A 14,127-nucleotide genomic window follows, 5' to 3' on the forward strand; every position below is an offset into this window, starting at 1 on the left:
GAATTCTCCATCCCTTTCCCAGCTCCCTCAGGAATTCTCCAGCCCCTTCCCAGCTCCCTCAGGAATTCTCCAGCCCCTTCCCAGCTCCCTCAGCCTCTCCTGGGGCTCCAGACCCTTCCCAGCCTTTTGGAAGCTTTGGCTTCCCTGTAGGAATGCCCATCTGGGTGGTCTGTGCACCACAGAAGGGCCATGTGGGCTGGATCAGACCTATCCGATGGCTTTTGAAAAGCAAAAGTGTTTTTGGGAAACCAAGAAACTGGATTAAAACTTCTTTGAAGTCCTGACTATGGATTCTCCACTGAGGAAAAGACAATCCTTATTTCCAGTGCAGATGTCTGTGTTCATCCCAAGTGGATTTAAAGAGCTGTCCAAACACTGGAGGTGGGCTGATGGATTTGGAGCTGTCAGGGGAGCAAAAAGGCTCTGGTAAAGTGTAATTACTGTGGTTAAAAGCTCTACAGTGAAGTGGATGGAAGAATAATTGAGCACTTCTGGTTCATTAATAACCAGATCTTTTAGCCCTAATGAATCCTCAGCAACTGAATCCAAATTTTATAAGAGTAGGACATTGAATGGGAGCATCTTGAGCAAATGAAATCCCTTGCCAGAGAAATCTCATTTCTGCTTTGGTCATTCATTAACATTTTTGTAGCAACTGATATCCAAAGGCAATTAATGATAGTTTTATGTCAGCTGGGTTTTTTTTCTTTATTTTCTTTTTTTTTTGGTGTTTGTTTGTTTGGTTTTTTTTGGCAGAGCACTGAGTTGTTGTGGGGGTGGTGGGTTTTTTATACCAAACCATGTAAATAATGACTCTCAGTTTATTGAAAAAGTGAAAGATTCCAGCTGTTGGCCTTCAGGCCTAACTGTTCAATACCTTTGGCTTTCTTTGTGCCACACAAGAAGTTTCACCTCTCAGCATTGAACTGGTTACACTTCTAAGGTCTGTAGTTATAGAATTACTGTTGTACCTGACAGACAAAACCTTTTTCTGGTTTGAGTAGGTTAAAAATGGAATGGCAATGGCCAAAAATAAATTGGATTCCTTCCCTGTGCGTTATTTAAGTATCAGAGAACTGTCATATGATGTGAGAATGCAGTGGTGTGAGTTAGTGATGTAAATAAAGTGGGAGAGGAGGAGTTTTATGAGGGGAAAATCTACATTAGCTGATTTCAGGGAAGTCAGTGTGTGTTCAGAGTCCTGCCAGACATCTGCTTTCTGTGATGTGGAGAGAAGGGACCTGGGCTCCACGGAGGAGAGAGGGTGAAATGCTTTCCAGCAGGAGTAGATTTACCAGCTTTGAGGAGAAAAGGCTTGAAAAGCTCATACCATGCTGCTGTTGAGTTGGATTTTTAGTTTGGTTGGTTTTGGGCTGGGCAAAGAGGTCTTTGGGGAGGAAACAGATCTGAAATATGCTGAAAAAATTACATTTAGCTGTCGAGCACATCACGTTCCCTGGCTGTGAAAAGTGGCATGTTCACACAAACGTTAATGAATTGTGAGCCTCACAATAAAAGGCAATTATTGTGTGTTTAATGCACTTCCAGAATGATTCAGGAATCGTGGCCCTCTGTCTAGGTTTTGCTGTGCATCCTGTTTAACATCTTCCTTGGAATAAGTCTTGGGAAGCTTTGCCAAAGGTACTGGCCAGTAGAAAACCTCAATTGAGTGCTGGTTTCCGTGACAAAATGCACATTGGAAAGTGGTTTCCTGCATCCTGGTTGCAGTGATGGAATATGTTTTCAGTGTCATCCAGAGAAGCAGGAACAGGGATTTTCCACGAGTGAGAATGGATTTAAGTTGAAGGAGGGGAGGTTTAAATGGGATTTTAGGGAAAAATTCTTCCACGTGAGGGTGAGGAGGCCACAGAAGCTGTGGCTGCCTCTGGATCCCTGGAAGTGTCCAAGGCCAGGTTGGAGCAGGTGTCCCTACCCGTGATGGGGTGGAACAAGATGATCCTTAAGGTCCCTCCCAACCCAAAGCATTCCAGGATTCCATGAGTGGTTAGAATCCATTAAAACACAGGTGTGGGATGAAGCTGGAGGTGATTCTGTGATCCTTCCTTGGGCCCTGTCCCTGCTGACCTCTGGCTCTTCAGGGTTGATACAAAACCAGGGATTTCTTCAAGAGCCACGTAGATGAAAAATAAATAACATTAAAAGTTTGCTAGATTAGGAATCCATGGATGCACAGTTGGGATAGAGCAGCAGGAAGAGTGCCTGGTGGGTGTTGGAGAAAGGTGATTTTTCCCAGATTTTTCTAGTTTACAGAGGGAATTTAAACCTCAAAATCATAACTCAGTTCTTCCATGTGTAAGCAATCATTTCCAAGGAACTTGACAGTGTTAAATCCTTGACTGTGAGTCTGTCCTGGCATCCCTGCCTGTCAACTCCACTGATGCATATTTTATATACAGGCTTGGAAACATGAAAAAATACCTTGGCTTTCAAGCCACAGCCAGAAATAAAACCTCACCTTGGAGCTCTGCTTTCCCTCAGAGCTCCCTGCAAAGGGAAGACTTCAGAGCTGTGGAGCTTTGAGGGGGATGAAGCTTTAAAAAAAAACAAAAAAAAAACCCCAAAAACTCGAGGGAACGATGCAAATGAGGGAAATGTCTCTGGGAAAATTAGAGGAGCTCAGTGATGTTGTGATGAAAGGTTGTCAGTGGAGATGGTGACAATTGAAGTGCATTACCCAGGGGTGCTGCAGTAATAGGAACAGGTGTTACAGTCCAACCTGTCTGTAAACCCAAGGGCTTTGGCTGCCTGTCAGCTGCCAGAGGAAATCCAGGGAAAGCAGAGCTAATGGCTGCATTGTTCACAGAGAACACTCACTGCTCACTGTTTTGTTTATTAAAATTAAGGGGAAAACACAGAAATCTGAAAAATGCCCACAGAGGCTTCCCCTTGCTGTTGTTTTTGAGCCGAGGCGAAGAGCACTTTGTGTAGGGTAATAATATTTAATGTCAGTCTCAAGGTATGCAGGTTTCTTTCAGTCTCCATTAGAATGGGTGGATTGGAGCATTTCAGTGGGAGCAGGAAATGTCTGTCACACTTGGTACCTCTCACCCAGGTGTGAGACACCCCTGCCCTGCCTCTTTTCTGTGCCTGATCGAGGGCACAATTTTCCATTTTGCCTTAAAAATGCTTCAGCAATTATGTAAGCATGGTTTCATAGTTCAGTGTTCTGTCCTTTCATTATTTGTTATCTCTCTTTCTCTACTTTGGAGGTTTTGTAACCAGTGTGGGTCTGGCATCCATCAGCATCCAGCAGCTCTTCAGCTCCAGGCAGATTAAAAAAAGCAGGGGTATGTGTTGGATAAAAACTTCAGGTTTTTATTTAGAAAGAGGAGAAGGTGATTTAAGCCTGCAGCTTTTACAGTGACAGGCTGCAGCAGCTGAGTGCATCACCCTGCAAAGGGAATAAAGTTTGGGAGGGAGGTGAAGCCCAACTATGGAAGGAAAATTTGTTTTGTTAGGCTTCATCTGGGTGATACTTCTCGATTTGATCAATTAGAACCATTTGTTTCTAGTACTTCATTGGTGTGTTGCCCTCAGTTTCTTATCATAGTTTATTCATTTGAAGAAATTTTCAGTGGAAAATTACTTTTGGATCGTCTTGCCCTTGGTGACTTTATTGAGTTTGCTGTTTTTGCAGTGGCTTGGATCTTTGGGAGCACTGTCTGGTTATCAGAGGGCAGTATTTCTTGAGTTCTTTAGATTAGACCAAGTCAGTTCTGGCAGCCGTGGGCAGGGAATGGTGTCTGGAGCTCTGGGAGGTTTCAGATCCCTCCTTGCTGACACACACTTGACTCCCTGCCCCGACCCGAGGTGCTGGATCCCATTTCAGAAAAATAACAGGATGACTTTGAGCCATTCAGAGCTTTTTCCTTGGGAGACGCAGTTTGGGAACAAAGCATGTGCTTTTTGTCAGCTTCTGAAGTACAGGATCTCCTGAAAAACAGATTTATCAGATCTTTAGACTCGGCACAGCAGGGTGGAATTCAAAGGCTGTGGGGTGCTTTTATCGTTCAACCTAGAAGGTGAAAACTCATCAACAGCGAGCCCTCGGCTTGAACAGCACTCATTTATCAGTGAGCCACCCTGATTCCAAACCAGAGGCCTTTTGTTCTGGGGCCCTGTCATGGTTTTGTGACTGCTAATGATGCTCAGCAAACTTCAGCTCTCTCCCCTTTTCCTGATTTCAGGTAGGGAAACCACAAGAGAAATCACAGATTCAAATATCTGGTTTACCTTGGCATTTTGTTTGCCCAGACTGAGAGGAGAAATTTGTACCCACCACATCTAAGTGCTTTGATGTAGGAAACTTGGCTTGTGTTTGTTCGAGACCCTCCAGGAGAATCCACTTCTAAAGAACACATTTGAAGGGTACAGCCAGATAAAAAAGAAAGTTTACTGGAAACCAGAAAAGGATCTCCCCAACAGCTTATTATCTTAACAACTGGGAGCAATTTAATAGTGCTGGATGTCTAACATGGAGGAGCCCATTAGCAGTCCTCTGGTGCCTTGGCAATAAATCATTCCACAGAACTAATTAGGTGTAATTCTGCAAGTCATTTGAGCAGGGTCCTATCAAACCTGTGCTCCTTGGAGACCTGTCTCAGAGCTGCAGCATTCCCTGGGAATAATGGAGGCAGAGCAGTGCAGTTATCAGCGAGGCCTCCTTCCCCACACAGCCAAGTAAATCATGACAAAATGGCCTGTTGGTAAGAGTTAGGAGAAATATTTGTTAGTCCAGGGGATCTGGAAAACCCAGGGTTGTCTCCCAGCACACAAAAGCAGCAGCACTGTTAAATCATCCCTGTAGGGTTTGGGGTGTGCAGGGAGCAGCAGAGGAGTGCTATGGATTGAGGAGCTGATTTAGCTCTGGAGAAGTTTGCAGAAATGCAAAACAGCATTTCTGATTATTCAACACTTCTTGTTTATTGCTTAGAGATGGTTCTTTCATTTGGGATGCGTCTGGCTGATTATTAAATATATAATTGGTTGGTGTGAAAGGGATGCAGAATATGCAGAGGGGAAAAAAAAAAAAAGCCAGATCCATTTCATCAATTCTTCCCTTTGATGAAAGACCAGGAGAGAAAGTCTCAGTAAATGTTCCTTGTAAAACCTGATGGCTCCTGGTAGCTGTGTTTACTGTCACATTTGCTCCAGGAGCAGCCACAGATTTTTCCTTTGCCCTTTTCCCTGGCAGTCGTTAGTCAGGCTGGTTGTGAAGTCCCTAATGAAGGGACACAAACGAGCTCTGGTGTGTCAGCACAGCCACTCCAAGAGCCTGGGATGTGTCCCAGCAGGCTCAGCCCTTCCCAGTGCCTGGAATCTGCCTGGCATGGAGAGGGCAGAGGTGCCCCAGGCACCACCAGCCCTCACATCACACCAGCCTGGAAGTGTTTGCTGCCAAAAAAAAAAAAAATTAATTTTGCTTCTATTTTAATTTTTTTTTTTTCAGAAGCACTTAAAAAGAAGGGTTGAGGAACCCAATTTTCTATTTCCTAATTGTTTTTGGTGGTCTGAGAATGGCATTGGAGGGACCACAACCTGTTTATTTTCACTTTGTGAAAGGAGCAAAACTGCCTCTTAAAAATCATAGTGTAACCTCTAAACCTTGTCCTGATTTATCAGGAGTCCCTTCCTTAGAGGGGACCTCTGACAACAAAGGGCTTCAGGAGGAATTTTACCACTGTGAGACTTTTGTCATTATTTTCTTGTTGCTATATTATAACATCAATTAGAGGTTTTTCTGTTTGTAGTTGAAGCTGTGGATTTTGAGTAGGGACAGTGAGCTTTAGATGGATGAGGAAAATTATTGTGGGGTTTTTTGTTGTTGTTGTTGGCTTTTTATGGTGGGTTTTTTTTTTTTTTTGCTAGAGTTGGGATTAAAACCTTGAGAGACAGTAGTTCTTGTTTGGATTCAGATGTTTATTAATTCTTATTTACATTACAGTGAATTCTACAGCACTTCTAGCTATCAATCTAAAAATAGTGATGTGTATTACTTTCTACAAGGCCTTTTAAGGGCCAAGCTGTCCAATTAAGAAATGACACCTACATTATTTTTACTTTTAACCCAATAACTAATCACCCGTGACCCTCAATGCAGATTTTTCTCTCCAATTACAAAATAACACCCAGACCCATGAAGAAGAAAGTGAAGGAGAAAGAAACCTCTGCCCAAAAACTTTTGTCTTGCCCTCTTATATTACTATATTCTAAAACCTCAAATTCCAAGTTTTTCACTATGTGGTATTACACATTCTATTCAAACTACACACCAGTGGTCCCAGTTCTGTCATTCAGTTTTGGAAGCCTTCTCCACGGCCTCAGTGTTCTTTTGGGGGTCAGTGCCTGTTAGCACAGAAAGTCTCAAATTCCCAGTTTGCAGGATTCCAACAGAAAATCATCCAGCCCATGGAGCTTCCCAGGAAAGCAGCAGGGAATAAGCAGAAAAGCAACATCTGGCATGGCTTATTTTGTCCAAATCTCCATGAAAGAAGTGGTGAAATACTTCTGCACAGGTCTACCTGATGAAGAGGCTGCTGAGGAGCAGAGAAAGATTCCTGGCAGTATTTGGGGTTATTTGGCTTCCTTGGATGCTGAGGTTGCTCCCATCAGCAGATTTGCTGCTGGCTCTTTGCTCCTGGAGCAACAGGAGTTCTGTGTAGCTGAAGGCATCTCTAGTACCATCATTTGGGCTTTCCTGAAGTGTATAGATGTTCCATGTATAGAACTTCAATAAATTGATTTGTGGCCTGGTTTGTTCTCCATGGCATCCGTGTCAGGCCTTGGAGCAAGCACCTCAGAGTCACATTCCATTAGTGAAAGGGAAGTTTGTGTAATGGAAGTCACACTTTGCACACATGCAAAACTCTGTTGAAGCACCCATTGCTGGATGGTAAATGTATTTTATTTTCTTGTACACTCTCCTTGCTGTAGCCAATATTAATTACTTGACTTCTTGCTTAAGCCACAAAAAATAGAAACACAATGAGCAAATCAGAAAGCAATTCTCTTTAACACGGGTTTTAATTGCTTGTTAAGGAATGGGATGATACAGAGAAACTGGGTTGATTTTAAAGTTTCTTATGTATTTTTTTTTTCCAGTTGGCAAAAAAAATCCGTGAGAAATTCAACCGTTACTTGGACGTTGTGAATCGGAACAAGCAGGTGGTGGAAGCTTCCTACACTGCTCACCTCACCTCACCCCTGACTGCCATCCAGGACTGCTGCACCATCCCACCCTCCATGATGGAGTGAGTATGAAATTCTCATGAAGTCCTGAAGTGCAGAAATTAAGTTCTGCAATTCCTCATGCTGTCATTTAAGCTGGGAAGAAAATGAGGGTTTCTTTGCAAAACAACCTGAGTTTTCTGCTCCTTTGGATAAAAAACGGAGAAGGCACAGATCCAAAGGTGCCTCTTATCTTGTCCTCATCTTCTTTTATATTTCTCCCACATGATGGGCTTTAAACAAGAGCTGGGAATCAGCTGGAAGCAATAAAAGGAAGAAAGGTTGTTCATAGTTGTTCTATACAAAAAGAGTCTGTCTAGATCCAAGACACTTTTTGCACTGAGACACTGCTTGCCCTCAATAACTCTCCTCAAGCTGGTCATGGGATCTTTTTGTCTCCTTTGAAGTAACCAAAATCACGAGTTGGTCAGTCCATCACATGCTAACAGCACTGTGTTCCACTTTAATCAGGTTGACATGCTGCTGTTTGATAGCAGAGGTTTAAGGAAATCGAGTCCATTGCTTGGAAACTGGATTTGTTCATGTTCAGTTTGGTTTGGTTTTAAACAAAGGAGTTTTGAGTAGTAAATCCAGGCAGTTGGTTGTCTTTAATAATTTCTGTTATCATTTCTTGATTTTTTTCTATTGTGCTGCATGTTTCCAGAGACTTCTTTGGGTTTTCTAACTGTAGAAATATGTGAGAGAAGCTCAGACTTTTCCAATAAAAGAGAAGTAGTTTTCTTAAAAGGGTGAACATACTAAACATTGACTTCCATGTGGGCTTGAAAAGAACAAGAGTAACTTTCTATTTGTGCAAACCTTGATTACAGACTGATTTTTATTGTTTATATCTCAGTTTGATTTAAAAGCATTTGAGGGGGAGGAAGGTAATTTGGGTTATCAGGTGACTCCAAGGGCACAGGTTTGGAAGTCTCTGTGCAGTTCCTGCTGGACAAAGTGCCTGTGGAAAATGCTGGCACATCCAGGCTGCTGGCAGTATGGACAGAAGGATCAGGAAAATTCTTTGAGGATGGAAACCTTTCTGCCCTCTGATCCAAAAATCCATGCAGGAATCACCAGGCAGCAGGAGTACCTTCCAAGCAAGGGCTGAGGGGAAGGAAAAATGGGATTTATCACTCCCTTGTCAGTGTGGTCTCATTTCTCATTAAAAAGAGAAGTCTGCTTTTAGTCTGGAAACTTGAGTGAATTCCTTTTCACTTTGTCCTCCAAAATTAAATACCTTGGAAGTCCTTCAGAAATTTCTTTACCTGTGGTGAACTTGCATAAGGATTGTTCCCAGGAGTGGTTTCAAACACAAACACCCTTTAAAGCAAAGCAGAGGGGTGAATTTGCTGTTTGCACAGCTCCTCATTCTGGCTCTACATTGAGATTCTCATTGTTTAGTTCCTTGGATCAATAATTAAATGGTTCCCAGATCAGTTTATCAGCTGCAGGATGTTCTGGACCTTGACAAGAGCAGGTTGAGGCTTCTCTGACCACTGGACCCAGTGCTGTCTGCATGACAAAAAAAAATGTAAAAACATATTTTGTTTGAAACTTCCAAGTTTTAGCTCAATGCTTTGTTAATTGCCTGATTTGTCTAAATACTTCTGCCATCATTGCAGTTTTTCTCCCCTTTCTGCCTCTCCCATCTACTGCTCTTCCTTTCATTTTCCTTCCCTGTGGCATCACCTTTCTGGGAGATTCCCCATTTTGGTTAAAATATCAGGAAAGAAGCTGATTCACCTGGATATTGTGATTGTATTTTGAATTCTTCCATGTTTAATTTGTGGACTAATTGGGTCTGCACTTGGCAATAAGTTAAATTTGATGTGATACTGTTGATAACTTATCCTTGGTGTTCAAAATGTTCAATGTTGGTGTTAAAGCAACAACAGTAATATTTTTTTTTGGTTGAAGTATTTATTAACTGCTGCTGCAGAAGAGGTCATGTTGGAAACAGACCCAGATTTGTCTGTGGAAATTGCTTTTTCCATGAGATCCTTTGCTTTAGACTATGCCTTGGCCATGTCTGAGTCCTCATGGCTGTGGTTTTCCTTCCAGAGGGTTGTGAAATGTTTGTGTTACAACTCCTGAACTCCGTGTGTTCTTTATCTGGCTGTTTCCTCATGTGGCCTCTTTATTTGAGCAAACATTTGGGGCAAGAACAGTGCCAGAAGTGCATTATCTTCAGTGGTTTTCTAGGTAATTTTAAAGTTTCCCCCCCCACTGTTTAAGGCTGTTTATCACGTGGTGTTCAGCCTCTTATTGTCCAGCTTAATGATATTGAGTTGGGAATGCTGCAAGTTTGGATTGGTTTGGGGAAAATTAACTTGGGAAGGATGAACTACTCTGTAGGGAAAGTATTTTTAAATTATTATTATTATTATATGTATTTTTTAATAGATTGCTGACTTCAGTTTGTATCTGTTGTTGCCGTTAACAAAATTTTCCAGGAGTTTGCTTGTATTTTTCCTGAAAATCCCGGCATTGGTTTGTCATGTTGCTTGGGAAAACTGAGATTTCCACACCTGGAGACTATAAATAAATGATAGAAAACAGGACCTAGCAAAGCACAGACTGGGTTAGAAAATGAGCCTGGCATTTAAATTGGTTGTTTAATGAGTAGTGAGATACGACAAGGAAAGCAATATTTATTTTATTGCCATTTCATGGTCTTGGCTCTTGCAGAGAAGAGCCCAAATGAGTGAGTTTCCATGTGATTCCAGTCTGGATTAAAATTCCCAGTCTGGCTGTGCTTTTGGTTGCTGTCTTGTACCCCAAATATTCTGGTTTCACTGGTGTAAGACCAGCAGCTGTGTGTTTGTGCCCCCTCCAAGGCAGGGCTGTGCAATGGAACTACCTCGGTTTGGAAAGCAGTGAAAATAAATAAATAAATTGGAATATGCAAACCCAACTGGATGAGGCAGCACAGTTGGTGGCTGTCGAGTGGTTTTGGCAAGGCCTTAATTCAACAAACATTTCCTGATAAAATTACACTCAGCTGTTTTACCAAAGGCTCTAAACGTGCTTGGGCACAGGGAAATAATCCCACGCCTAAATCCCTGCGCAGGGACTGCTGAGGAGGGGTGAGCAGGGCAGGGACTCGTGCTCCCCTTTGGGTTTTGCTGATCCTTCTCCAGGTATCTCTGTTGGCATTCTCAGCTCTACCTCATCCAGCTTTGGGAATGGCACAGGGGCAGGGCAGGCAGGGAGCAGAACTTCCCAAGCTCCCACATGGGTGGTGTGGAAATCGGTGCCTGCCCAGCCCTCCAGGCTGTGTTTGTGTCCCTGGGGTCAGAGCCTGGGGACCAGGGACCGGCTCCTTTTCCCAGGCACTGGGGAAGTGCCCGGAGCACTTGGGAAGAGGCTGCTCCAAGCAGATTTAATATGGATAAAGTGCTCCAGGCTCTTAGCAAACTGATGGGAGATAAGGAAAATGGATGTCAAGTGAGGTGCATTTTCTAATCCCTGCTGGAAAAATGAGCCTTTGTGCTTCCTCACCAACACAGGCTGCTGAATAAGCCATGAGGAATGGATTTCATGCTGTCTCCAGACATTCCCTATCACCATGGAATTGGGTGGTGATTTTCCAGCCAATGTTTTAATTAAAGTGTCTTTCTCCTCAAGAGGATAAATACCTTTGGGTACAAGTTGGAGTCTCCTGGTTTTTGTGCCCTCAGCAGCTATTGAGGAAATCTTGGATCTGGAATGGGCTGATGGAGCAGCAGGAAGGGAGGGGAAGAATAAACAGAATTTAGTTATCAGAAGTCCTGAGTAGCTGCAGTGGGAACTTCTGGGATACGTGACAGTTGTGAGAAGTGTCTAAATAGGCATTTAAGAAATAAGTTTTGGGAAGCAGGTTTGGAAGCATTAGGGGGTTCTCCCTTTGCAGGTCTGCATGGTCTGACTTGGGAGTGATGACTCAAATAATTTTATCCATAGAGATGTTGCTGGCCTGGATGGCAGCAGGCAGATAAAGAGGTGGTTTATATTGAATACTGGCAGATGAAAGGAAATCAATCTCTTTCCACTCTAAGAATGAGTTGGATATGTGGGCAATGTTTCAGTATTTGTCTTCTGCCCATTGCACAAAGTGCCTTTTTCTGGAGAAGTTGTGCTTGATGCTCTCTTGTGGGAGACTTTCAGAAGTGCCTTTCTGTAGTACCAGTTTACCAGAGAAGTTGGTTGTGTTAGGGGCCAGTGGTTTCTCAATGGCTGCAGTAGGACCACCTTCCAGAAAAAAAACTAAAAAAACCAAAAACATTATTCAGATGCATTTGTGAGGAAATGCAGCTGCTCCTGCAGCTTTTCCAACAAAAAACAGATGATGCTTTTAAAGGGAGACAAAAAGTCTTCCCTGAACTAATCTTGATCCTCCTCTCTGCCCAGTTTAAGACCCATCACTCCGATGTGCTTCAGCATTCCATGTCCTGGGGTGTGGGAGGGCAGGGAAATGCATTTCCTTGGGATGTGAGCAGGGAAAGGGTGCCCCTCACTGCAGCTTCTCTTGGACATGGATCCCATGTGCTGCTGGAATCATCCCCCTTCCACCCTGGAGGCCACAAATGAATTTCACTGCTGGCTTTTCATGGGAAGTTGCCCCAGGTCTCCAAAATCCATCTGTTCAGGGGGACTGGCATGCATTAATGCTCCCACTCTGGCTGCCTTGCAAGGCAGCTGGAAATCTGGTTTTGCTCTTTATTTAACTATGCTGATAAGAGCTTAGGGAATGCATTTATCCAAATTTGTGGAAGGAGCTGGAATGGAGAAATATTTGTTGGTAAAATACCCTACTTGGCAGTGGTGCATTGCAAACATTAACGGAGCTGTTTGAATAAGGGAGTTTACAAACCTCTGTTTGAAAATCATTTACTCCCTGACTGTGATACTGCCTTCAGAAGTGGGCTGGTTTTTGCTTTTTTTTTTTTTTTTTTTTAAACAGATGGTTAAATATTTGCTAATGCAGTTCAATTTTATCACAGCTCTTTCTGTGTTTATCTTTCCTCTCTGGAACAGTTAAGTGGGAGATAACGGGAATCCCATTCAGATCCTTGGGTTGCTGCAATATCTGAAGAGCTGCACTTCCAGAGGAGGAGTAGGGGGGCCACAATAAATGAAATAAATTAAATTTAAGATGCATTTGCTGTTCTGACAGAGTTTCAGGCTGCAGTGAAGCCCAGGGGGTTCTAGGAGATGTGGGGACTCTGCACAGTCCTGCCCTTGGCAGCTTTTGTCCATAGAGTGCAGCAGGTATTTTTAGGAAATTTCTCTCCTGGCCTCTTGCTTTTACTTCTAATGTGTCCAAATTCTTCATGTTAAAAAAAGAGTGGGTTAGGAATAGAAGCTCCTCATGACAAAAAAGTGATGTTGGGAGTACTTTGTTTTCCTGGGTTGAATCCTCCTTCCAGTAGTACATTCTCTTTACATCTGAGAGCAGCTATACTTGGATTTTACAAGAGTACTTGAAATAATGGGAGCAACTTTGCTGCCTTGCCAGAAGAAATTGTGAAACTGAACCATCAGTAGCTTTTTTTGTTGTTGTTGTTGAATTTATTCATAAAAGCATTGTTTTCCAGCATTCTGTTTAGATGCAGTGGGAACCCTATATTTAAGTATTTATGTAAAATGCGAGTTCAAATCTTGCCTTGCAATCAAACAAACAAGGCCTAGCTGGGAATTTCAAAGGAAACACTGAATTTTGAGTGAACTTATGTAATTTCATTTGCATATTAATGTCAGCTTGAATTTGTACGAACAGAGAGAAAAAGGAGAAAAAAAAAAAAAAGAGCATTAAAACAATATGAAACCCTGAGCAGCTGCTCAAGTGCCATTTTTATCCACAGCTCCCTCATTTTCCCCCCTAAAATCCAAACACACAAAAGAAGTTGATTTACACTGTAAATTCAGGCCGAGTAAAATCCAATTGGAGCTCACTGGAGCACCGTTTTGATGTCAGATTCAAAGCTCCTGCAAATTCATTTTATCTCCTCCGCTCGCCCATCTCCCGCTCGTAAATCCTGTTGAAGGAGAATAAAAATGAGCGAGGCCCCGATGGGAATTTCGTGTGTGTGAAGTTCAAAGCAGTTTGCACATCAGAGCCAACGTCAATCAGGGGGAAGATGTGGGGAGGAAGGCAGGGAGCGTGGAGCTCCGTGGGGACCAGATCAAAGTGGGAGTCGTGGTTGTGTTCGCTCCCTCGGGATGCAGCTTCCATCCCTTCTTCATTAAAGGGAATCCAGGAGGAAGAGAGGGAGGCAAGGGAGAAGGGGGATGTGGTGAAGGAAAATGTCTTGGAAGTGAATATCCCAATATCCCAGCTCAGTATCTCTTCTTGCCTTAAAAAAAAAAAAAAAAAAAAAAAAAAAAAAAAAAAAAGAAAGGCACAACTCTATCTTAATAATTTTGGTGTAGGTTTTTTGTTTTTTGGGGTTTTCTGAGTTGTCACCTGGAACGTTTTGGGTGAAATCTCATGAGAAGTTTTTATCCAACTTGTAGACGTGCTCCTGGTAAAAGTGGGAGACGCTGGTGAAAATCAAGGGAGGTACTGGTAAAAGTTAAAGGGGATGGTGGTAAAAATTAAGGGAGGCACTGGTAAAAATTCTAAAAAATTAAGAGATACAGGTAAGAATTTAGGGAGTCACTGGTAGCAATTAATGGAGACACTGGTAAAAATTAATGGAGACACTGGTATAAAATTCAAAAAACTTAAGAGATACAGGTGAGAATTTAGGGAGGCAGTGGTAAAAATTAATGGAGACACTGGTAAAAATTAATGGAGGCAGTGGTAAAAATTAAAGGAGGCACTGGTATAAAATTCAAAAAACTTAAGAGATACACGTGAGAATTTAGGGAGGCACTGGTAAAAATTAATGGAGA

General features: G+C 42.6%; 1 protein-coding gene across 1 annotated transcript in view; it reads left to right on the plus strand.

Annotated features, from left to right (window-relative positions):
• CACHD1 (cache domain containing 1) overlaps positions 1-14,127 on the plus strand; it is an 88,923-nt gene that overhangs the window by 31,225 nt on the left and 43,571 nt on the right. Inside the window, exon 3 of the mRNA XM_062497363.1 lies at positions 7,123-7,271. Within this exon, the coding sequence (XP_062353347.1) occupies positions 7,123-7,271 (149 nt within the window). The remainder of the gene's footprint in view (positions 1-7,122; positions 7,272-14,127) is intronic.

This window comes from Cinclus cinclus, chromosome 8, assembly GCF_963662255.1.
Source record: "Cinclus cinclus chromosome 8, bCinCin1.1, whole genome shotgun sequence".
In the NCBI taxonomy this organism is placed as follows: Eukaryota; Metazoa; Chordata; class Aves; order Passeriformes; family Cinclidae; genus Cinclus; species Cinclus cinclus.